Source organism: Anabrus simplex, chromosome 11 (genome assembly GCF_040414725.1).
Source record: "Anabrus simplex isolate iqAnaSimp1 chromosome 11, ASM4041472v1, whole genome shotgun sequence".
NCBI lineage: Eukaryota > Metazoa > Arthropoda > Insecta > Orthoptera > Tettigoniidae > Anabrus > Anabrus simplex.
The window spans coordinates 40,035,622-40,062,610 of NC_090275.1; the positions used below are offsets into that span (position 1 = coordinate 40,035,622).

Here is a 26,989-nt window from a genome sequence, read left to right on the forward strand (position 1 = left end):
CTTTGTGAATCCAGGGATGTTGGAGGGCTCAAATTATTGGTAATGACATACCAGTGATATCTTGCATCAGTCATATGGCATATCTCAACATTATCACCGTAATCAGAGAACAGAGACTTGATAAAATCAGATACTCCATAAGCAGAAGCAAGAAATGCGGGAATGGAAATATCAGTTAATCTACGAATTCCAAGGCCTTCAAATCTTATTAGTAAACAAGCCAGGATCCAATTATTTTCCTCAAATGGTATATTTAGTAGACTTGAGGCAACTTCTTGTCGAATTATCAACTTGAGCAAGGAACGAAGAAAATAATCATAGAGGTGTGGTCTGCAGAAAGTAATTACATTTTGGAATAAAAATACAGTCCTTCAATAAGAAGTATGCCATGTGAGAATTGATCACTTGTCAACAATCATACAGCCTCATTAATTCTGTCACCTTTTGCTTCGCAATTTCCTCCACGGCCTGAACTGTAAGTGGTGATCCAAGTAAGGATAGAAGCAATTTGTTGTAACGTGAATACCGGGAATAATATCCTGAAATGCAGAAACTCTGTCCCATCTCTCGCGGAACAGAAGTAGATTTCACATTTATGCGGATTTACTTCCAAACCAATGATGTTTTTACAACCAGTGACAATTTTCTTCAGATCCATAAGAACCATACCAGGATCACCGCCAATGGTTCCATCATACAAATAAAATAAGTTAAGACGACTTTTCATGTCTGCGATGACAGGCTGGAGAGCAAGACTGAAAAGTAATGGCCCTGTTGGATCACCTTGCTGTACCCAAAACTGTGAGGAAATAATATGACCCAAAATACAAGTTAGAAGGATATCTATACGCCTGCCACAGGAAAGCATAAAGTTCAGGAATTCTATCTTGTACTGTCTCTAATGTAGTATCTCTATCAATGGTATTATGCATTTCTGAAGTAAATTTTTACTAAGATTTTATTCGATGTAGCATTTATATGTAGGAAAGTTTGTGCGGAATGGATAAGGGTTTCACAGCCCTTTGAAATACCAAGGCCAAGTTGGTGAGGATAAAAATACTGGCTAATGGTCCCCTTTACTGCCATGCAAGATAATTTAGTAACCAGCCTTCGAAAGGTGTTCACAGTAGTGATACGTCGAACACCTCCACCAGGTTTCTGAAGAGCAATCTATACGGCCCCATAAAAGTATGGGCAAACTTCAGAAATGAGTTGAACTCTTAAAATGAAATTGCATAATTTTGTGATAGACTGGAGAAGTCTTCTTCCAGAATCTCCAGCTGATTTAGAGGTAAGATCTTTTACATGTGGAGGACAGATACCATCAATTCCTGAAGCAGAACCGTTAGGGAACCCCTATATTCCTTCAAGCACCATTTCTGGTGTCACACTGAGATAATTATCACTAAGGGCAGAAGTATCGGGAAATGACAATGGGCATGACGGTGTAGGATGTTTATCTACCAACGGTTCAAAGGTGGTACGAATGCTTTCTGCTATCCCACATTCTGATGAAAGAACCCTAACCGCTCCTCATATATCCCCATCTGCTACTTTGTTTTCTATACAACTAAATTTAGAAGGCACGGTGTTCTTTTTAGCCACAGGTTGTGGTAGTTGGAATTTTTGTAAATTTTCCTTTATTTTAGAAGCTCTTTAAGTAGCCTTTCCATTAGATTTCTCGGGGACACGAAGACCAATGTATGAAGAAAGCATTAGATCCTGCCAGCAATCCACAGAGTTCTGAGTAATACATCTATCAATCAACTGTGATAGTCTATCTGTAGTTATAACTATCACCCCTTTTGGAACATGTCTTAAAATTCTTATACTGTCTTTACAAATTGATGATGATGATGCTTGATGATGCTCGTTGTTTAAAGGAGCCTAACATCGAAGGTCATCGGCCCCCTTTACAAATTGATAGTATAGCCTGTAATGACTTATTTGGAGATTCAGCATGAACTGGATCACTAACCTGTATTTTAGGCGTTGAGGGAGATTGATCTGGGAGAAGCGAAATATCACGCTTGTGCTTTTGGTGACGGTTCGCATGATGGACTTTTGGATGAGCTCTACTAACATGTATGTTGACACCATGTGCAAACTGACAGATTTTTTCACAATGGGGACATTTAGGATTTGGCATCCCAGTATTTGGTTCTTCACGCTGTTTAGGTGTTTGGGACCTCGTTGTATGACTTCTGGACAAATGTATGTTAATACAATTTCTAGTGGAGGTCTTCCCACAGAGTTTACAATGAACATATCAGCTGGCTCACCAGATGATGTAGTTGGTTTTTCTTTGCATGAACCCATAAACACCAACAGCAGTACATATACCTTTTTTTGCTATTGGCTTTATTTATTTATTTATTTATTTTTATTTTTTATTTTTTTGCTATTGGCCTTACGTCGCACTGACACAGATAGCTCTTACGGCGACGATGGGTCAGGAAAGGGCTAGGAGTGGGAAGGAAGCGGCCGTGGCCTTAATTAAGGTACAGCCCCAGCATTTGCCTGGTGTGAAAATGGGAAACCACAGAAAACAATCTTCAAGGCTGCCGATAGTGGGGTTCGAACCCACTATCTCCCGAATACTGGACACTGGCCGCACTTAAGGGACTGCAGCTATCGAGCTCGGTCAAATACATTTTAGATTAGGATGAGAATAGATTGCCGGGGAAAAATAAATTTAATTAGGGTGACCTAATTCTCATTCATAAGCAACCTGCCTTAGCAATATAAACTCAATTATATAAAATAATGTGCCAAACTCTATGTTACTGGAATAAAATAAACAGTGATAAACAAACTTCCGGTTAGATACCCATCATGGCAACCAAAGGAAAACATTGATAAATAAAAACATAACCTATAACTATAGCAAACATTATTAGCATTCAATATTCAGTTCATAAAGTACCAAAAAATAACAAACACTATAAAGAGACTATCCAAAAATCACTATTAAGAACACGGGATATTCTAAAAGGCCTTTGATCATAAAAATTATTTAAAAAATAGTGAACCTTCATTTGTCAATGAACCAACTCAGTCACTGTCTTCTAGATATCCTACATCTTAGAATTTCAAGCCAGAGCGAAACACTAAGGAAACCTTGTTCGCATTATTTATTTTAATCATGGTACTGTTTTAAGACCTTATTGCTGATAATGGCCTTAATATCAATACCATGATTAAAATAAACTGAAGTACTAATTTTATATCATATTGATTAGGTTGATTACCTCAAAGTCTTTTTTGTCAACCAATTTGCAACAAAATGCTAGAAGTTAATTGAAGAATTAAAAATTCTAAATTTGTAAACGTTAGAAATTACGTCTCCAGCAAATAAGATATAAACGACATAGCAGTGGGTTCATTTTATGGTGCTAGAGGCCATCGCTTAGCTAATCTCTTTTAGAATGGCGAGACATTTAGTCTATTCAACCAGTTGAATGATCGTGGTAAAATCGAGCCAAGTGTATAGTTTCTATTCAAAACATTCATGAGTAACTCTCACTCTTCATCAAATCAATGTTCACATGTAAGGGAGAATCTATTCATATTTGATTAAGAACTTAAAGAGTACTACAAGTAAATACAACTTTTCACTGATAGAGTTTATCTCAAACTCTGCTCTCAGTGATGTATTACTACAGTGGTTAAATATAAGAGAGGGCCAAGAGCACTAACTTCACCACCTACAAAGGCATAATAAATAAATCTCACACAATAGGGCTGATGACTCAAAATGTTTCAATCTCTTTACATTACACAAGATTTTTCAACAAAAATTAATTTGTGGGTATAAACAAACTCAATAAAATCATGGAGAACAGGCTTTCTCCAAGAAAATTGTCACAGTAAAACCTTTTTTATTTGCTGAAAAATATACACCTGGAAGGGAGCTGCAGTGGTACAGTCTTTTCATCCTAGTGTCTTTGGTTCAAATCCTGAGAACTTTGGAATGTATAGCTAGGACCAGCACAAAGAAGCAGGAAGAGTATCTGGTCTTGCCCAACCAAGTCCTAAATTGAATCTAAACACCTGAAATAAAGAACATACATTTCTAGCAGACAGAAATGAAATACAAATTTCTGAAATGTCACTGGCCAATCAGAATGACTGTAGTAGCAACAGCAGTGCTCAGAAATGATTGCTGTTTTATGAGAAAAATGGAGATTTTCAGCCCTTCTTTGTGGTAAGGGAAGAAAAAAGTAGAAGAGTTCTGAATCATCAAACAGTGAAGGAGAAGGGTCAAACTTCGTCACCCTGCTTGTAAATTGAACCTTTTTGAACAATAATTTCATAATTAAAACAAATAAAAATAGTACTAACAGTTACTGACAGCATAAATAAGAACATGTTTTACTTCAGAAGCAAACCAAGGGTTAAAAGAGATATGTACAAGCAATTGTTATCTACATATACACATTTACAAAAAGCAAGTGAGATTTGTCTGACCAGAGCTCTTAATTTACCTGAAAGTGCCAAAAACACTTTTTTTAAATCCTCTCAGTACTCTTAAAAGCACCTTGAATATAGTTCCATCCAACTCCACATGTCCATTGGTTCTTACCCACAATAACACCTTATACCTACCCACGTATATTACTTTCTCGTTGCTGTTACTTTCCTTAAATTGCTTTCTATTCGCTGACTGTTCTTCTTTTTCTCATCACTTGAATCACCAGTGTCAAAACCAGAATCATCTTGGTCGTTGCCCGACTGTGAAACTGGCTTCACAAATGTCGGGTCATCCACTGTAGATTTCAAGGGAGATGATGACGATGAGGATTGAGAAGAAGAAGTGTTGTAGGCCGTTAATGAAGACAGGTGCTCGTTGATGGTGTTCTTGATGCAGGTCATGAGACTCTCAAAGAAGTTTGGGAAACCATCATAACCTGACAAGCAATAAAATCTACATATAACATAACATTAGTGAATTGCTGATATTCTAACTCAAATTCTACAAGAGCTAATCAAGGAAGACCGAACTCTTTTCACAGATGTTTATTACTCCACTTCAATGTTTACATGATCTTTTTTAGAGTAGTTCCCTTAGACATGTGACTACCAAGGAAGCTACTGGAAAAAAATCAGACTCATTCTGTCTTGATCAGCCCTCGTAAAACTTGCCAACCATATATACAAATGTACAAAATGTAGTTTCTCTTAAACTTCTGTATAGTTTTTAGAAAATGATGTCATCTTCTTCAAAGTTGGGATACATTAAAGTAAGGAAAGAGACAGTCTCCTCTGACGTGTGTTCAAACATGAGTTGGTTCTTTTTTTTCTTTCTTTCTTTTTTAATTGTACATAAGTATATGGAGTCAATTTTATCAGGTTTATTGGCAACAATGGGATGAGAAAGAGTGGTCACAGCCTAAATTAACGTACAGCCCACTATTTGCCTGGTATGCAATAGGAAACCATCAAAAATCATCTTGAGAATCACAGCAGTGACTATTATACACTCTACCTCTAACATTCATATTTCTTGTTGCTGTTCTTATATTAAATTAATTTGAACTACAATGAGATACTTCAGGAGATGATACCAGACAGCAAAAGAAACAAAAGAGCTCACATGAATACATATACAAAAATGTGCAGGGAGTTCACGATACAGGATCATCATATTACATTGCTTGACACAACGCCATTTTTTAAACAACTTTGACTGGATGTTTGAAGTACCCCTCATAGGCCTCAATTCAAGCGTCAGTGTGTTGAAGTATAGACATGCATCCCTTCAAATCTTTTGGCCTGTATCCAAATAGTCAGTGCACTTACAAAAATTTGAAGCTCCAGCAGGCTTGGCATTTATTTAAATGACTTTTCAAACAAATTAAACCAATAAAATTGTTAAAAGATTGAAAATGTACATCAATTTTGGTAAGTGCACTGACTATTTGGATGGAGCCCAGAAGATCTGAATGGATGCGTCAATCCATAATGCGGCACACAACGGCTTGCATTGAGGGTCATTAGGGCACTTCAAACAAACTATCTAAATTGTCAGAATAATGGCATAGCAATGTAATGTAATGATCCTGTATTGTGAACTCCCTGCACATTTCTGGATGTAAGTTGAACCTGAATTGCATGTATATAAAGGTTAAGAGCAGTTTTTACGTAACTAAAAAGGGGTGATCACGAAGTCCGCATCACCGATTTTGTTCAAACTTTGTAGGTTGATGGTACTAAATCACAAAAACACACTGGCAAAGTAGTAGCACACAACTTTCCAAAATTTCCGAAAAAAGCGATTTTGAGAATGTCGAGAAAAGTTACGAGAGGTATAGCATGCCAGGTACCATCAAGCGAAAGACTGTGGCGTGGTGGTCAAGTGGTTAAGGTTCTCCATTTCAGTTATGAAGATGTGAGTTCGAGTCACGCACCTACCAGCTTTTTACCCCGCCCTCCTTTTTCATCTATTACAAATTTATTTTCTTTTATTATTGTCAAAATAGATTTTAAAATGTTCTTTCTGAATCAATCGGCCTCTTTTGTAATCTCTAGAGAGTTGCCGGCATCCAGTAAGCGATGTTTACAAAGAAGGTGCTCGACGTAAGCCATGGCCCTTTTCAACTGTTTATTTGTTGTTTGCTCTCCCGGGAACTTGTTTGCACTTTGCATAACTTCACATTCAAAAACACTTCTGTTCGAACATAATTCAACATGCAAGATCTCCATGCCGACCGAACTTATGTTGAGCACGTCTGGTCGCAAACAACCATTACACGACACAACGCGGTCAGACAGTGACTAACTGCTGCTCTCATTCGCAACACGGGGAAAAAGGGGATCAGGAAATGTCAGGGAAAAAAAGTTGAGATGAGCGTGACTCAAACTCACCATCTTCGTAACTGAAGTGGAGAACCTTAACCACCCAACCACCGTGCCACAGTCTCTCGCTTGATGGTACCTGGCATGCTAAACCTCTCCGAGACTTTTCTCAACATTTTCAAAATCGCTTTTTTTCAGAAATTTTCGAGAGTTGCGCACTACTACTTTGCTAGTGTGTTTTTGTGATTTACTACCACCAACCTACAAAGTTTGAACAACATCGGTGATGCAGACATAGCGACCTCCCCTTGTAAGAATTACTTTCAAATCAGGTTTAAATATTATATGTCACATAATTATTGAAATAATTTTCTCCATGTTCAGGAATAAGATTATTTGTTAAGAAGGAAGCCACACTTTCCAGTGTCAACTCAGTTAAATGTAAATTAAAAGCTTTTCAGTCTGTCGAATACAAAGACCATGAAACATGTCATTCTCTGTTTACTCTCTCAGCTTCACAGCCATTTAACCCTGGATTACTAAGCTTTCGTCTGCCGGACGACGCGCGCGGATATTAGTAGCTCCCCCTTCCCCCTCCGCAAAGGTATTTGCTTCACTTTCTCTCTAGCTTCCTTTGTGTGAGTCCTGACCTTGTAGAGAACAGTTGTGTCACTGTGCGTTACTTCATTCCGTCTCTACGGGGACCCCGTTGTCTGAGGTACGAATGCTTAGTGACAACGTTACTTTTATATTTTATACGTAGTGGAGCATTCATTCATTCGCTTATTTATTTATTCATTCATTTATTTATTTATTTGTTTATTTATTTATTTTATTCGTTTAAGCTGCATATTCTAAAAATAAACAGTAGCTTATTGCAAACTGTGTCAATGAGTACTTCCATTATTAACATCGGGATACATAATTTCATTGTTACGTTCGCATTAGCTGTAATTGTGTGCTGAAATCGGGAATCCACTCCAGAAAATTGAAATATATTTCAGATGGCAGAGAATATCAGAGATGACCCACACACAATACTACAACTTCTGACAGAAGTAGATGACACTGGCGACAACACAGCAGTAACTGGAGAGACGTGCAGTGAACCGGAGGATGGCTTTGAAGAGGACGACATCGAATTAACTGACAGAGAATCTGACCCAGAATATAGCCCACAGTTAGATGATTCCTATGATTCTGACGAGCCTGGAAGAAAGAGAAGACGTGATCCTGAACCAACATACTCTGATGAGGACCTTGACTCAACTAATAGCAATTCTAACCCGATTGTTTCCAGTGCTAGGCATCCGAATGTTGTAGTCCCTAATAAGACCAATCTACGAGGGAGAAATAAACACAAATGGTCAGCACTTCCATCGAGAAACCGTAATACCTGGACACCCGCCAGGAACATAATTCATATAAAGCAAACACCTTTAGGAGAAGCCAGAAATGTTTCAACACCCATGGAATCGTTTTCTTTATTCTTTAACGATTTCATTTTAGATAAACTGGTACAACACACGAATGAGGAAATACAAGTTCAGAGTTGTAACTACGCTACAGCTAGTGCAACAATTTCTCAAACAAGCAGGGAAGAAATCAACGCTCTTTTTGGTATACTTGTGTTATCAGCGGCCATGAAAACCAATCATCTTCCTACAAGAGAGATGTTTGATCCAAATTTCTGTGGTTACAGAAATAAGGCAACAATGTCAAGTGAGCGTTTTGATTTTCTGTTGAAGTGTCTTAGATTCGATGATAAATCTACTAGGGTAGAGAGACGAGCGAGTGACAAGTTTGCAGCCACTCGAGAAGTATGGGATGAGTTTATCAAAAACTGTCGAGACTCATACAAGCCAGGAAGTTACACAACCACTGACAAACAACTCGTTGGATTTCGTGGACGATGTCCTTTCAGGATGTACATCCCCAACAAACCCACAAAATATGGAATTAAGATTGTTATGTTGAACGACGTTGGGACTAAATATATGATTGACGCTAAGCCATATCTGGGAAAAAATACGAATATGTCCGGTCAACCTCTCGCTCATTATTTTGTAAAAGAACTGACTGTGACCATCCATGGTTCGAATAGGAATGTAACCATGGATAATTGGTTTACCTCCGTCCCACTGGCTGAAGACCTTTTGAAACCACCTTACTCTCTGACAGTTGTAGGAACAATTAGAAAAAATAAACGTGAGATACCTCCTGAGCTCCTTGAAGTGAAGAAGCGAAAAATCGGCACGTCAATGTTTTGTTTTGATGGACCAAAAACTCTTGTTTCATACAAACCAAAGCAGGGGAAAGTCGTTGTTCTGCTGTCCACTACTCACGAGGACATAGAAATAAGGGATAACAGTGGAAAACCTGCAGCAATTGAATTTTATAATGAAACAAAAGGTGCAACAGACTCTTTCGTACGAATGTGTTGCAGCATGAACTGCAGTAGAAAGACCCAGCGCTGGCCTCTGTGTGTATTCTTCACTATGATCAATATGTTCTTAGTGAATGGATATATTCTGTTTTGCCACAACATCCTCCGAAAGGGAGAAAAACCTATTTCGAGAAGGGCATTCGCGCAACAGTTAAGCGGTGACCTGATTAGACCGCACCTCCAGCTCCGCCTTACGCAACCAACTTTGCAGCGGTCATTACGTGGTATGATCTACGAGATTCTGAATGAAAATCCTATAGTACACAGGCCAGACCAAGAACAACTTGGTAAAAAGAAAATATGTGCATTTTGTCCCTCAAAGCTACGAAGAATGACACGGTTTTATTGTACTGTTTGCTATCGAGCCATGTGCAGTGACCACCGATCAACAACGTGTGCTGAGTGTTGAAATGACACGAGTTTGTGAAAAATGGAAAAGTCTGTCTGTACATAGAATATATTATGTGCTGGGTTAGTTATTAAATTTTAAATAAAGTAATTGTAAGAGTTATGGAAGTTTTCTTTCTGTAGTCTTGTAGACGAATGCTTAGTGATAATGTACTTCATAGAAGAGTTTAGTAATCTAGGGTTAAAGAGCTTCCTACTCCACGGCCAGAGGAGATTTCAACTACGCGCAAATTAAACACATTGATTCACTTAAAACGTTACAAGTATGTGAGTAGCCCGATATTCATGAAATTTGGTATTTCTTATGACAGAACTATATACATGCAGATAATTAGATAATTCATGATTCATGAAGTATATTTTTCAGCTTATGCCGTGCAATTGATTATAAACACACTTTACGCGTTTCAAAAGGAACCTTGCCTTTCTTCATCAGGAGACAAAAGAGAAATAAAACGATGCATTAAAGGTTGCTAGGAGAAAGCAACAAGGAACATAAAATGGTGCCCTAAGATGTAAAAGGAACGCCATTTTAGCTCCATGCTAGAGACAGCGAATGGCAACAGTAAAGCATCATTCTCTAATGGTTCTGATAATAGGTAGCCATGATACAACCTCAGTGAAAGCGAGTGTGATTACATGCACAGTTAAAGTGCTCAAAGAGTGAACAGGGCAGGAACAATGACAGAGTTTCCTTTCTGTCGTCCATCGGCTCCAATATTTGATGTACCTACAAGTATAAATAAAAAGCAGAAAGGATCTAGTAATCTAGCGTACAGCGATGTCATCTGCATCGCTCAAATCACCATCTGAATCCAACAGACTTTTGTCAGAACCACTCAACTGTTCTATAACATCCTCTATTTCAAAATAGGGCAGATGACCTAGATGTTAGGCCCCTTTAAACAACAAGCACCGTCATATTTCAAAATACTTTTTATTTGTAAAGTGCTAGCGGTTATGATCGAAACTGTGTTTTAACTTATTTCTCCTTGAAACGGAAGGTTTGAGCTTTCGAATGATATATCTTGATCCCTATTTCGATAGTGTCTTCTCACTCAAAAATTCGACTGATATTTCAACGAATGTTTATCTCTACCACCACGGGCAAGCACTGTTTTTTTCTGTTATCTGGCGACTGCTATGCAGACTTCTTGCAATATACCTTCATTTCCTCTTGGGGAAGAACCTGACTGTCAACATAATTATAAATTTTATCTATTCAGGGCTCTCTTGAGACTGTTTTTTTTTTCCCCGGCCTTTTTTCTTATCACACGCTGTCTTGCATTCCGTCGGTTGTGTGGTTTATCCTACGTTGAAATAGAGGATGTTTTAGAACAGTCGAGTGGTTCTGATGAAAGTCTGTTAGATTCAGATGGTGATCTGAGTGATGCGGATGACATCGCTGTACGCGAAGTCCTCGGTTCAGTATCAGATATGAGTGATAGTGCGCAGAATGCCAATGTGCATGTCACGGCTAATACATTTCGCTGGGAAAACACGTCTAATTATATGGGTGAAGTAGAACAATTTATAGGGAACCGAGGACCTCACAACGAATAAGGTGGGGAATGTTATGATGTGAAGGTTTATAAGATGTTCTTTACGGACGAGTTAGTGGAACTAATAGTTTGTGAAACAAATTTATATGCAGAGCAAAGAATGTGATTTAGGGGCTTATTAACACTGTTCCAGAATGCGGGATTGGAAACCAGTCACGAGGGACAAGATATACTTTGTGATTGCTCTTTATATGCTAATGGGTATAATACAGAAGCTTACGCTACGAAGCTATTGTTCTGAAAACTCTAATCTGTCTACGCCAATTTTTTGGGTCTGTTATTTAAATGGATAGATTTGAATCCGTTAGTAATTATATGGATTTCAACAACAATGAGGCAGTTGATACATATCAGGGACTCTCCAAACTTTTCAAAATTTATCTAATTATGCCCTACCTAAAAAATAAGAGGCAAAAGGGTACGCCCATTTTTTGTGATTCTGAGTTACGGCCATTTTTGTGTTTGGTATAATCGACCGTATCTATGGAATAAAGGCGGTTGTCCTGTTGCCATTCCCTGTGGATTTAGTGTGCGGCATAAAGGCGGTAGTCCAGAGTGCTTTTAAGACGGAAAGGGTGCATGTGGGACATCCGCCTTTTTTCTTCTAAGTAATTTCTCCGCGAGAAGAAAGAGTCAATAAGACATTCGCCTTTTGCCTACATTATTGGAGTACGATAATGAAGTGTGCTTATCATTGTGAACGTTATTAGTTTCCTGTGTTATGGGAACATAACAGACCTGCATTATCACAAGCAAATTAGCGTGAAAACAACGGTGAAATATTGTAAGCCATAAGAAGTTAAAAGTTATACGAGACTTCGGTATTTGAACGTACGCAAAATGAATAGTTTTTCAAGAGGGAAGATGATATTGCAACTTGCTCTGAAGCAAGCACGTGAAGTGAGAGGTAAATATATTTATGTCTCTTATTGAAGAGTTCCGTAATAGTCTACATTTTGTTACCGACTATGTTTTGTGGAGTTACGCCCTAATCACCAACTTCGATGTATAGACTGAAGTAATACTAATTTCAACTGATTAAAATTAGATCCCATTAACGTATGCTGTATTCTTAGTAATATATTAATCATTGTGCTATTTATTAACATTAAACTTAACTCCTAAACTTCCACTAAAAATATCACATATAGCTAACATTAAAAAAAAAAAAGATAATATTCTCATGTGAAGAGACACTGGACGGCAAGCGTTCACATGAGAAATCTGTGGAAGAAGAACATATGGAAGACTTGCAGGATGACATTACATCAGACTTCTCTAACTTGGACCCAAATTACAAACCCAAAGGCAGTGAAAGTAGTGGGTTTCTGTAGACAGTCAGTTTGATATTTTGCACCCACAACATTATGCCAAATTATTAATATTATTATTATCATAAAGTTTCTTTTAATTTCAGAATGTCAAAATAACTCAGAGGGATGTGAGTTACCTGCAACGAACAGAACAGAAAAGTAAAAGAAGGAGTAGTAATATCGTGGGAGAAAAAGGAACCAAGACCCCTCATGTTGGAAAAGAAATAGTGCCAAAAGAAGCAGGTTCATTGGTGAATCTTATAAATCAGTGAGGGGTGAAAAGGAAGAACCTTGGTGAAGGAAATTCCAAAAAATAGACACAGAATTCGTAAAGAAATGGGCAGTTCTACAAAAAGGAAGATGACAAAACTACACACTGGAAAGGTCACACACACATGGAAGTGGACAGTATTCATTCAATCATTGAAAGTAAAAAGTCGAAACTCACCTACTTGGCGATCGCTATACCATGTGATTGGGCTTAGTTTATTAGAACATGCCAGGTAAAGAAGCCGCTAGTAGTCCATGAAATGCAATATGGCAATTTAAAAAATTTCACAACTTTAACTGAAACATCTGGATCCCCTTTCACAAATCGCAAGAAATCTACTACTGATGAAATGTTCCTAATCTCAAAAGTTGTATGCCTTAAAGTTTCAGCTGACAAACCTGGAATTATTGCCTACAAGACATCTTTCAACGACACCTGTTTTCAAGAAATTGATATCAGAAGACATCGTAGAAATGCTCTCGTTACGAAAGGAAATTCCGACCGTACGAAGCAGATCCAAACCCAAAGGTTCAGCAAAATGCACGGACCTGCAAACGTTAACTCAGTGGATTCCACGGCAGTACAGTGCATTTTACAGTGACCTTCCTCATGGAGAAGAAGACGAATATCCTACAGATTAGTGATACTTCTACAGATATAAATTGAAATTGTCAGGAGAACATTTCATTCGGGAAAAATTAATTTACAATAATTATCTTACGCAGAACTTCAGTGACAAAATTAATGTGTAAAAAAAATTGTGAAAATTGTCCTAATGTGATAATTATAACATTTTGTTAGTTCTATATTATGTTTTTCTTGTTCGTTTACCTACAGAACGGGTATAAATTGACACAGTTATTAACGTTCTAACTTACTGCATCCAGAAGTGTAGTGAGGAATTAAGAAAAAAGGCGTACATCCATTTTCATGGTTTTCCCAAGAAAATTTAGATTGGAATATATGAATATGAATTTATTTCACATCTACATAATTATATGATATGCAGAATAAATATATTAAACACATTTACAAATCTACTACACTTGTATAATGAGCAATTGGCATAAATGTGAAGCCAGTTACTGTTTTTTAGCTTATACTGTAAAATTAACAAAATGGACATAAGCCCTTTTGCTTTTCAGGTACGGAGTTCCAGACTTTGTACACACCAAAACAGAACATCGCAGTTGACGAGTCACTAATCCTGAGGCGGGGTAAGTTGTCTTTTAGGCAATATATACCTCTAAAATCCGCAAAATTTGGTATAAAATCGTACGAATTATGTGAGTCAAGTTCAGGCTATCTTTAGCCATTTATAATATACAAGGCAAAGATACCATATTTGAAACAACACACACATCAACAGACGCAACAAAAATTTATGCTGTTTTATCGCTTGTGGAGCCACTTCTCAACAAAGGATATACGTTGTGGATGGATAATTTTTATAATTCACCTGCTTTAGCTCATAAATTAAAATTATTGAAAACTGACTGCGTAGGAACTTTGCTTCTCAGCAGAAAGGACGTCCCGAAAGATGTGATCAACACAAAACTAAAGGGGGAAATAATAGCTCTGCATTCGAACCAGGTTTCTGTCCTAAAGTGGCATGATAAGAAAGATGTCACAATGATTTCTACATTCCATGGGGCAGAAACTGTCACAAAGAAAACAAAGCGTGGTCAGGAAAAAAAAAAACTGTTTCGAATGATCACATGGGTGGAGTCGATCTGAAAGATCAGCTACTTCACGGCTACATTTTAGAGAGGAAAAAGACAACGAAGTGGTACATCAAGTTATTCAGGAGGTTAATGAATGTTGCATTTCTAAATGCAATGATCATTTGCCGGAGAAATTCACCCGACACTAGAGTAGATCATTTGAAATTTAGGGTGGATGTCGTCCAGGCACTGCTTGTGGAACATTCAGGTTCATTTGAAAGGCATTTCCCTGAAAGAATCCCACCAACTGAGGGAAAGAGTGGGCCAACCAAATGATGTGTCGTGTGCTACAAACAGAAAATTCAAAACGAGACTGTGTTTTGGTGTCCAGACTGTGAAGCGGGTCTCTGCGCTGAGGGAGGCTTCAACATGTTCCACACCAAACTCAACTATTAAGCTAGGATAGCACCATATTTTACAAAAGAATGGAGTTTTCTAAACATGCATGTGAATGTTTTATTGAAATCTGTAAAATAGTACCAAAGTTGTGTTGCTTTGAATAAAGCCTTGCACGAATCTGAAAAAGTTTGAACACCATGATCAGAACTCCTCCCGCAGCACAGAGACGACTGGGCATTTAAATCAACCATGCTTAAGGGTTAGAAATGGCTAGGCCATAGCAGTGGCAAGCTGCTCAGACAGCTGGTAGCGAAGGTGTTAAGAAAAATACTCAAGACAAAAATATCCACTTTTTACCAATATGCTCAAAGTCCTCTGCAATTTATATATTGTACCATCTGAAAAATATGGAATAACTGTAAGGTAACCAATTGCAAGAACTGTAAGAACAATGTTAGAGATATCGGAAAAAATTTGCAAGTATACTATAATACCATGAATGAACCTGCTTGTAACTCTTAATACTTCTTATCAAATTGAGAAGACTCAATATTTGGATAAAAACATGACACTGAATCAATAAGCTCACTCTTATCTTTGACCAGATAAAACAAATCACAAATAGACAACTGGATCCTTACCTGGATAAGCATTTATATCAATGATGGCATAGTGTCCACTTCCATTCTCTATCACCACATCGATACCCAGCAAGGACATACCCAGAGCACGGCGGAGTGTTGACACGATCTGTTGGAACCGTGCTGGATCTGGGGTAGCAACAGTAATGTTGTGATCACAGGGGTCCAGAATACTCAGGCTTGATGTGGAGTCTGCTTTCGAAACATCATGACTATCGAAGAAAATTGTTTCTCGATCTGCACAAGATTGAACAACAAATAACTCCTTTGGCACTTCAAAAGAAAGCATAATAATAGGGATGTATCGCGCAAAACTTGTCCGCTAGGCAGCGTAAAGGTAATACCTGGTATGCGCTTTCCGCTGCTCGATTGTTTTACATGAGACATATGGAGTATTCCTACATTTGCGATCATCGAAACGAATCTTTTGCTTTAAATGCATTAAAATGGAGTTACCATATTCTGCTAATGTTTTCTACAAGACGGGAAATGGTATAGGTGCAATGACGATTGCAGATTTGGAAGCAGAATTAAAGAAAAGGGGCGAAAAAGTATCTGGAAAAATGCAAGAGTTGATTGAAAGGTACCAGTAAGGAATAAATGCAGCAACTTCTTCTTTTAGAGTTTTTGTTAAGATTGAATTCTTAAAGTACAAATAGCATTTTGAAAACATTCCTAATACAGTATTTTTTCTTTTCTTTGCCGGTTATAGGCGTACATAAGGCACGACATTGTTGTGACACCAGTGCCTGGGGCTACATCCAGTATGACTGAACTTCATTTCCGTGTAGCGCACGAGTTTCAGGATCTTGTTTTGGACCATAAGACAAATACCGGTATAAAAATTTAAAATTTGGAGGTAATGAGTTATTTCCTGTTCAGGAAGTCTGAAATTGATGGTGCTCCCGTGTCAAATTATAGGTCACTGTGTGATTCAGGGTACCGTACCGCACACGGTGTTACAGCTGGTTACCTACTTCTATATCTTCTTGTTCTCGGAGTTATTTCCAAAATTATTGAAATAGGTCATATTAACTTTTAAGAATGTACTACCTTATTATAAAATTATTTCTTAATTAGTACTAATTAGCTTATTTACCAGTTTCAGTAATGACAATCTTCAACTGTAAAATGTTTCGAGCAGACTTTGATATCAGGAGTCGTATTTTTATTTCGTAGGTCTTGCCTACGAATCGCATGCAACCACTTTTTACGGAAAGCATCTTGCTTAGGAAATTGATGGTATGAATACGGTCGACCTTGATTTTGGGACATTGGGACACAGCAATAGTCAGGCATCACAATTTTCTTGTCGTAACGATATATTAAATCTTTAACTTCAGCATTTAACTAGGTAACTTCCATTAAAAACACATACAAACAAATGACGATCGACAAGCGCATACCGGGTACTACACGTGAGACATCTATCGGTAGTGTTTCAGTACATCCTTATTCCACAAACAAACAAACAAGTATATGTTTTTAGATAATTCATAAATAATCAAGTATTTTAATACTCTTTTCTAAGAAAAGGATATTTTCTTTTAGAAATTCTTCTAATTTTCTTCTGGACCCTTATGGTCATCCAGAATACCAGGCAGATGTTCTTTTTTTTTTCTTTTTTCTTTTTTTGAAAATATATGTTCAGGCAGAGGCGAATGAACAGAAATATGGTAAGAACACCCTTAAATAGTAATAATTTCATGTGGATATTGCAACCTAGTGCCGCCCTTGTAAGACTGACTCTCTAAGGAGGTTGGGTGTCATCTGCTGTGACATGAACTCACAGTTATTGCAATGGACGGAAATGCACCATGTGTTGCGCAAGTTAAGAAATGTTAGGGACAACAATCACAGAAATTATCATCAGAGTATGGGAGGCCAAGCTCTGCCTGTCACAAACCAGGACAAAGCACAATATTAACATATGAGTAACACCTCTCTTAAAAACCTTGGTCCAGCTGGTAGTACCTTGTAAAAGACCCCTGCCAAGGTTTTGATGAAGTCCTTAAAGGTAGCTTTGCTATAGAGGAGACATTATGAATAGTGATAAAGGTAGATGAAGCATCCCAGTACTCAATCTACTATCTTCTAAATGAAGTAGAGAAATACAAAAGGCTACAGGAGTTTATCCTAACAGACAAACCAACCACTGTGTTAGGCCTAAAAAGTCAGCAGAAGAGGAAAATGTGGGGAATGCTTTTAGAAACGAACCATACAGGGTCAAAATTTAATGATGTATCCAAGACCTTGAATGTTCCTATCCTTACTTATACCAACCTCCAAATGTTTAACACACACTCTTCATTTTTACCGCTTTGTCGCTCACCTTATCTGGTGTTTATGCCACTTTTCTGTTATCCTACACTTCCCTGATCAAGGCTGAAGGTCAGTCAAGGCGATTCTTCAATGAGAGTTGATGCCTGCTCTTCTAATGAAGCCGGGATGAAGAGATGGGCTCACTGGAGTCGGCCTACAGTATATGAAGGCAGCACTGTATGAAGATGTAGAAATTGTCCTTGTCCTTCTGTTTTTTCAAGCAAGCAGCCTTAATCAGAGCATGTGAGGCAGATTCCAGGGGGGAACAGGATAAAAAACAAACCAAAGTCATAGGGGCTCCATGAGGTCTACTGCCGAAGCAAAGTTTACCATAAAGAATTTGGCGGGAAAGCCTGGTATCACCCATGCGGTGAACATGGCCTAACCATCTCAGCTGATGAGCGATGATTGCTGCCTCAATGTTATTTTTAACTGTGCTTTGTCGAGAACTGCTGTATTGGTCACATAGCCCTTCCAAGATAAATCTCATTTTCTGTTGGTGGAAGCACTCAAGTTTTTTGATATCACAGAGATAGTGTGTCCAAGTTTCACAGCCATACAGCAGCATGGAAATGACAACAACTTTGTACACCATGAGTTTGGCATGCAGTTTTAGGTTGTAATTTATGAAGACTGAATGCAGCATGAGCAGACCCACTTCTTTTATCAACGTCTTGTTTGCAGGTACACCGTTTAGACAAGATGCTTCCAAGATATGAAAAGTGATCAACCTGTTCTAGTGTTGTGTCTAAGATGGAGATACTGAACTCGGGAAGAGTTAATCCTGGGGCAAGTTGTGCAAGTACCTTAGTTTTTTTTCGCATTAATGGCAAGTCCAAAGCGATCACATGCAGTTTTAAAGCAGTTGACTGACTGAGGTAGTTCTGCAGGTGTTAGAGCAGGAGATGCGGTGTCATCGGTATATTGCAGTTCTTGTCACGTGGGTAACCAGAGTACGTCTCTGTGAGCGAAGTCTTGTCTGATTGAAAAGGCACCATCAATACGAAATTTAATCTCCATGCCTAAGTTGTCTGCAGATAATTCATGCAGCATGGTAGCCATGTACAGTGCAAAGAGTGTAGGAGCAAGCACACAGCCTTGTTTCAATCCATAAGTGATTGGGAACGAATCTGATACTGAGTTACCATGAAGAACCTGTCCAGACAAGCCACCATGAAGAGCTTAAACCAATTCCACATAACGGGTGCAGGACATCCGAAATGTCTCAATACTTTCCATATAGCAGATCTTAGTACTGAATCAAAGACTTTTTCCAGATCATAGAAAACTAAATACAGAGGCTGCTGTTGCTCTCTGCATTTTTTCTGGAGTTGTCTAGCACAGAAAATCATATCTGTTGTGCCTCTGGAGGTTTGGAAACTACATTGAGACTCAGGCAAAATCCTCTCTGAGATAACTCTGAGCCGGTTTAATAGAATTCTTGCGAGAATTTTTCCTCCAATTGACAAAAGTGATATACCATGGTAGTTCCCACATACACTATGATCTTTCTTGAAGATAGTGATGATGGTAGCATTCTTCAAGTCGTCAAGTACTTCACGAGTTTCCCAAATCAAGAGGATGAGTGTGAAAAGTCTAGTCTTCGAGGGTATACCTCCATTTTGCATCAGTTCCAGACGGATGTTATCAGGACCAGGAGTCTTTCTTCATTTTAGTTCACTGAGTGCTTTGGTGAAGTCTCTGCATGTATGTTGAACTGCCATCCATGGTTGTTGGGGCTGCTGAGGGACATTGCAAAGAAAGTCCTCAGCAACATTAGAAACAAAATTTAGAAGCACAGAGAAATGTTCTTTCCAACGCTCTAAAATTTCTCCATTATCAGTTAAAATGGTGGAGTTGTCGGCAGTCTTCAATGACCCCGATGAAGATCGAACTGGACCATATATTTCCTTTATGCCAGCATAGAAGTTTTGCAGGTCATGGGAATCAGATAGTCTTTGCAGTTCTTCAGCTTTTTGTTTCCCTAATTTTTGCCTGACATTTTCCTTTAAGTTCCAAGAAATGTGATTTCTTCACATTGGATCTTGAAGATGGGCTTCCTGTTTGGCATTGATCAGACATTTAATTTCTTCATTATTTTCATCAAACCAGTCCTGTCTTCTTTTCCTCACAAAACTAATTGTTTCCTCAGCTGAATCAGTGATGACCTTCTGAAGCGTGGCCCATTCCTGATTTGTACTATCACTGCTGACAGGATGACTAGCCAGTTTGTTTGAGATTGCATTTCTGTAATCTGTAGCAATGGATTCAATTTGAAGTTTAGAAGCATTGAATTCCTTTCTGGGCAGGTTGTTGATGGATCTTTTTGGTTTGCAACAGATTGAGATTCTCAACCGGCAAAAAAAGAGGTTATGATCTATCCAGCAGTCATCGACATTTCTTGCTGTCCTTGTAACAAGGACATCTTTTTGTCACATTGCCTGGTGATGATATAGTCAAGGATGTACCAGTGCTTTGAGCGAGGATGCATCTAAGTGGTCTTGTAGCGATTAGGCAGGCAGAACTGAGTATTAGTAATGAAGAGTTCATGTTCAGCACATAAACCAAGGAGCAGTAGACCATTGGCATTACAGTTGCCAAGTCCATGCTTTCCCATCACACTGCCCCATAATTGGAGATCTTTACCAAGTCTGGCATTGAAATCGCCAAGTAGTAAGTGTTTGTCTCTTGGTGGTACTTTGGTGATGGTAGTGCTCAGCAGGTTGTAGAAGGGGTCTTTAGCTTGTACATCAGCATCCAAGGTGGGAGCATATGCAGAGATGAGTGTCATAGATTTGGCTCCAGAGAGTGGGATTCGGAGAGTCATAATCCTTTCTCTGACAGCGGTTGGAGTTAGCTGATAATCATTCACCAATGTGGTCTTCACAGCAAATCCCACACCATGAATGCGGTGTTCTCCCTTATCTTTTCCCTTCCAGAAGATTCTGTAGCCTGAGCTGAACTCTGTAAGTTTCCCTTCGCTGGACAGTCTGGTTTCACTTAAAGCAGCAATATCAATGTTCATTCGTCCAAACTCATGGGTGACAAACGCTGTTCTAGTCTCAGGTCTGTTATTGTCTTTCAAATCAAGTAGGGTTCGAACATTCTAGGTTCCTACAATCAAAGTTTTGGTAATCTTCGTTTCTTCGACTGCATAAGGGGTGACCCGCTGGGTGCGGCCTCCCAGCCGGCTGAGAGTGTGGGCCACATTTTCTAGCGCCTTCCCCATACAGGGTGGGAAGCGGTTATCCTAAACAGGCCTGTCCAAACACAAATGCAGGACCGAATTCCTGAGTAGTCACGGGGTCTCAGAAAGTCGACCATCACACATCTGCTGCCAACGTGCAGGTCCGAACTAGAAGTTTCGAGTTACACCCGAAAACCTGCCTCCAGCATCCTTATCCCATCGCCATTGGACATCAGTTGAAGGGGGCGACAGCAAGAAAAAGTGCCACAAGCAGGATTTTGTTTAAGGTGGATCGCAGCTTGCAAGGAAGTGACTCACACATTATGATCTCGGAACTATACCCTGCGGCACAAATGAAATGCGACGTGCAGGTTCCAGTACCACGACTGCAACGGACTGCCACAGATTCGAAATACCATTGAGTTGCGCCTTCACAGCCTGGCATGACCTCATCCACCTCTACGACCAATGAGAACCACAAAAAGGAGGTTTCTCCATCTGTTTTGCCGTTGGGCCAAAGATAAAGATGATTGGTTCTAGCGTCATTTCTTACACTGAGGGGACCATCACCCCACCCAAAGGGGCTCATTCGCCCGAAGCCGTTGGCCCCTATGGGGGGTCAAGTTATTTACCGGCACTTGAAACTCGGCGTTAGCTGTTTTTACAGCTGGTTGCAAGTCAGCTAACACCCCTCCTTTCGCACTCCAGACTTGGGACAACACATACACTTACGGCAAAGCTTCAACGATAATGATTTTGGAAATATTGCTCTCTATGCACGAAAACTTTATTATTTTTGCTATTGTTTTACGTCGCACCAACACAGATAGGTCTTATAGCGACGATGGGATAGGAAACGCCTAGGAATTGAAAGGAAGCGGCCGTGGCCTTAATTAAGATACAGCCCCAGCATTTTCCTGTTGTGAAAATGGGAAACCACCTTCAAGACTGCCGACAGTGGGGTTCGAACCCACTAACTCCCGATTACTGGATACTGGCCGCACTTAAGCGACTACAGCTATCAAGTCATTAGATGTTGATTCCCATAGGGAATTTGAAACATTTGTTCCGAATGAGTAAATTTATAATACCAATATAAATGGTCCGTTATTGGACATTATAAATTTTCCAGCTAACTCATTCCTGGTTGCCAGCGTTTCGCCCTCGTGTGCTAGGCTGGGCTCTTCAGTTGGTACCTAGCACATCTACCAAGACGCTGGAGTGCATACCGGGCAGGCCACTGCGTAGGCTAATTGTAGCCACCGGCAGTGCCAATGCACTATGAGACACTTTGTCTCATTATCAAAAATTGATGCCTGCTTGGCCATCAGATGATTAGATGTTGATTTGCATAGGGAATATTGGTATTATAAATTTACTCATTAGGAACAAATATTTCAGATTCCGTATCGGAATCAACATCTAATCATCTGATGGCCAAGCAGGCATCAATTTTTGATAATAAGACAAAGTGTCTCATAGTGCATTGGCACTGCCGGTGGCTACAATTAGCCTACGCAGTGGCCTCCCCGGTATGCACTAGCCAGCGTCTTGGTAGATGTGCTACGTACCAACTGAAGAGCCCAGCCTAGCACACGAGGGCGAAACGCTGGCAACCAGGAATGAGATAGCTGGAAAATTTATAATGTCCAATAACGGACCATTTATATTGGTATTACAGCTATCAAGCTCGGTACGAAAGCTTTAAAGCACAGTAAGATTTGATTCAATCTCATGTCAGTAACTGTTGCATTCATGTGCAACAAAATTTAAATTTTTCCTTGCTGAGAGAGATATTTTATCAAGAAATAAACCAAAAATGGAAAATTCAATGTCACCCAAATTATATTTGTACCATGGAAATGACTACAATAAAGTACTTGTGGTAAAAATATGGTAGCTGTTACTCCCTAAACTCAGCAGTGAGAGTTCTATCACATGGTCATAGATGGATGTAATGTCACTCCATACACCAGAACAATGAAGTAGAACCATTCATCTAAGGAAGGTATTTTTCACCCAACCCTTTTGAATTTGATGGTCATCATTGTATTGTTCCTGTAACCTCCTTTTTCCTCCTCTACTACCACTTCCCCACACTTGTGCGGCCGTGGTGCAAACTCTGTCGCACATGTGGCTCTGTTTTACGACCAGATGCTCTTCCTGATGTCAACCCTACGTGGAGGGATGTAATCACTATTGCTTGTTTGTGTGGTGGTTGGTAGTGTAGTGTGATGTCTGAAAATGAAGAGGAAAGTGTTGGGACGAACACAAACACTCAGTCCCCGAGCCAGAAGATTTAAGAAGATGCGATTAAAATCCCCGACCTGGCCGGGAATCAAACCTAGGACCCGCTGAACTGAAGGCCTCAACGCTGACCATTCAGCCAAGGAGTTGGACTATTCCTGTAACCTACATCTGGTGCCAAATTCAGCCACAATGCATTTGTTTTCTCAGTATTGTTGCTGAAGGGGACAGATCTCTGGGACAGTCATAGTTTGAACTCATTCTAACAAATGGAGCTATGTATATCAATATGGCAAATATGACAATCTTTTCACTGAAAAATACATATTTATTTACCTTTTAAAAGTACAAAAACCATGGTTGTGAGGGGTTTATTATATTTTTCTTGTAAAGGGGAGATAACAAACTACATCTAATGCCACTTTCAGATTTTGAAACATGCTTCTTCATCAATATCATTGTGGAAGACAGATGGGCATAGAGATTTTATAAATGTATGTACAGATTGGCAGATACTATTCAATAGCAGTTATAGGACTTGCATATTCAGGAAAAACTTAATGCGAGGGATGAACTTGGAGTGATAACAGTTTTCCTATGTCTAGTGATGATGATGATGGTTTTTTTAAAGGGGCCTAACATCTAGGTCATCGGCCCCTAATGGCACGAAATAAGATGAAATGAAATGACAATTTAAAAGTACAAAATTCATCCACTGACCAGAATTCAAAACCTGATGATGAAGAATGAATGGATAAATATGAATTTAAAACAATTAGTGGATCCGACCCGCAATGCCTCGCCTTCCCAGAAACTATCCTACTGACCAAGGGACTGCTTCCAAAGCACAATCCTGAATCGACGATGCTTGTTGCCTAAAGGGGTTCAATATCCAGGTCAACGGTCCCTCATAATGGCACTTATCGCTAGTCAAGTAGAACGATGGTATTTCACAAGTCACGGTACTAATCAAAAGTAGCGTAGACTTGCTGTGTTCCACACATTATGGTACTACTCACAAGTATTGTACGTCGTACACGTAATGCAGACCTATGGCGTTTCTCGCATAATGGTGCCACTCGTAGGCAACGCAAACTCATGGTGCACCTCACATAGGAGTACTAATCACAGGGACTCTTACTATCCCGTGGTGTTCCTGACAAAGTGGGTACAAATCACAGGCAACGCCCACACTCGTGGTGTTTCTCACATAATGGTATTAATCACAGGCAACGTAAGCCCGTGATGTTCCGCGTATAGTGGTACTAATCACAGGTACTGGAAACCCCCCTATGTCTAGTTTAATATCACTTAACATAAGTCAAGTTATCAGCAGTCTGTTTCTTTGTTTCACAAGAAGTTACGTGACCACTCCAAAATCACATTCCATTAAAAGTGATGTTGGAAATATGCAACTCAGCCTTGGATGATATGCGCTGAGAACACCCCTCCAGCCCAGTCACTTTCAGCTTTGACAAGTATTCAGTTATTCTCAACTTCAATTGTAATTCTGTAATTATTTCATGAAATTAACTGACACTTTTGGGAACTGTAGTAAATTAAAATGGTGGTGGTCACTGGGGTTGTATAGTGATGAAAACTGGACAATGAACGTCAACATTACAAGATCATATTCACGCATTGCGGTATTGGAGGCACCTGCTAAAAATCCCCTGGACAGTTTGAATCACAAATGCACCCATATTTAATTGAGAGTTGTTGAAGGAAGAGTAACTCTAAGGCTACTGCATGAAAGACAACTCATCTAGATTTGACACACACACTGCAATATGTGAAGCTTGCTATGGGACACAATGGAAGGCATGCAGAGGGGAGGGGCAGCAAGGAAGACCAAGACTCACTTTTGTAGACCAAATGAAACATGAAGTGGGAGTTCAGATATTTGCACGACTAAAGGTAAGGGCTCTCTGCTGTGAAAGTTGGAGAGTTACCATATCAGGAGCAAACCAGCCAGGTGGCTGATGCTCTATGAATGAATGAAATGAACTATTAGTGTAAACATTTCAAGTGGTGCAAAGTCAAATCACACATGAGGAACCCAGTCAATTAAGGGATTTGAAAACAAGAACTTACACTCTGAATACCCACCACTAGGGTAGAAGTTCTTGAGTGAAGGCCGCTCCACCACAAAGTGTTGCTCACCCACCAGATAGATCTTATAGAGCACAGCATTGTGGTTGATAAAGCTCTGGGCTACACATGGAGGTTTACAGTCCTTTACACCACGCTCATTGAAGATCACACTCATCTGAAATAGTAAATTATGAAATATATAAGACTGGTCTATAATATTTTAAAATCCAAAATGCAACAATTCTGAATTCAGCATTTAATAAAGTTTTTGAGTTTCCATTTGTGGCAAAGAGGTCAAAAGTAACGAAACTGTGTTATACCACAAATAACTAACCAGACTGGATCAAACAGTGTTTTTATCATATAACCCAGCATGTTACTATACAAGTTATTTTTATTAATTTAAAAAAGTAACTGTTAAAATACTGGTACACTGTCAGGCAGTTTAAACTATCAGTTTATGCTCAACATAAATATCGATCCAAGCTAGGCACGCATGGGCAGAACAGGAAAAATTTATATGGAGTGTAAAGGGCTAGTATATGTTCTGTTCTAGCGCAAATTTCTTGAAACTCTGTATTTTAGTTCAGAGATATCCAGAGAGTACCCTAGGCTATATATTATTTGATTAAAACAAAATGGCACAGCAATATTAAAATTTCCATAACAGGAAATGTCCAATTTCTCAGTTAATATTAGCTGCATTGAAAAGTCTTGCATAAAGGAAGTTGCATAAAATGTAATTTCGTTATGTTTGTTTTTTCTTTGCTAGGGGCTTTACGTCGCACCGACACAGATAGGTCTTATGGCGACGATGGGATAGGAAAGGCCTAGGAGTGGGAAGGACACGGTCGTGGCCTTAATTAATGTACAGCCCCAGCATTTGCCTGGTGTGAAAATGGGAAAACACGGAAAACCATCTTCAGGGCTGCCGATAGTGGGATTCGAACCTACTATCTCCCGGATGCAAGCTCACAGCCGTGCGCCTCTACGCGCACAGCCAACTCGCCCGGTGATCTTTTATGTTTAATGCACTTTTATCTATGAATCATAACAACCAAGGTATTCGCCATTATATTTTTCCAAGTATCTCTATAAATATTTCTTCCACCTAAAACTTGCATGTAACAGAAGTTATAGAGACTACAATATAATTTACAAGGCATGTCTAAAAAGTTTGGTGAATGGACTGATATCGCAATGGCAACAAGTGGTAACACTGAGTGCATGCAAAGGTGAATAGACACATCTCGAAAAGCACCAGGAAGCATTGAACACATGGAGTTGAAGAAGGTTAGTGTGCTACAGTTAGTCGAAGGTAGTGTGTGTGAAGACTTGTGTCATAATGCAATAGAACAACGTATAAACATCTAGTTTTGTTACAAACTGGGGAAAATGTTCACCGAGATACATGTGATAATGGTGCAAGTTTACGGAACAGAAGCTGCAAGCAAGATCTAACAACCTCCCTCAAGAGTTCTTGCAGTGTTTCTGCTGTATGAGGTAATCATCAGGGTTTCTAAGATCTCTGGTGACATGACTTGGTAGCCAACAAGGCCCATGCTAGCCACAGCAGTGCAGATATGGATAGATTCCCAAAATAACACAAACTGCTCGGAAAATGGATGTGACACGTG

The 26,989-nt window shown here is 39.2% G+C and overlaps 1 protein-coding gene and 1 pseudogene across 10 annotated transcripts in view; one reads left to right on the forward strand and one right to left on the reverse strand.

The window, feature by feature from the left end:
• Nucleotides 1-2,372: 2,372 nt before the first annotated feature.
• LOC136883474 (inositol-tetrakisphosphate 1-kinase) overlaps nucleotides 2,373-26,989 on the reverse strand; it is a 77,916-nt gene continuing 53,299 nt past the window's right edge. For 8 of the 10 annotated variants that reach the window (XM_067155797.2, XM_067155793.2, XM_067155790.2 and 5 more), the window contains exons 8-10: nucleotides 25,353-25,527; nucleotides 15,503-15,739; nucleotides 2,373-4,910 (exon numbers count right to left, since the gene is read on the reverse strand). In XM_067155797.2, coding sequence (XP_067011898.1) covers nucleotides 4,618-4,910; nucleotides 15,503-15,739; nucleotides 25,353-25,527 — 705 coding nt within the window. In that variant the 3' untranslated portion in view covers nucleotides 2,373-4,617. The remainder of the gene's footprint in view (nucleotides 4,911-15,502; nucleotides 15,740-25,352; nucleotides 25,528-26,989) is intronic. The other 2 variants (XM_067155798.2, XM_067155800.2) reach the window with 2 other exon arrangements.
• On the forward strand, nucleotides 14,236-14,918 carry LOC136883416 (piggyBac transposable element-derived protein 4-like; annotated as a pseudogene).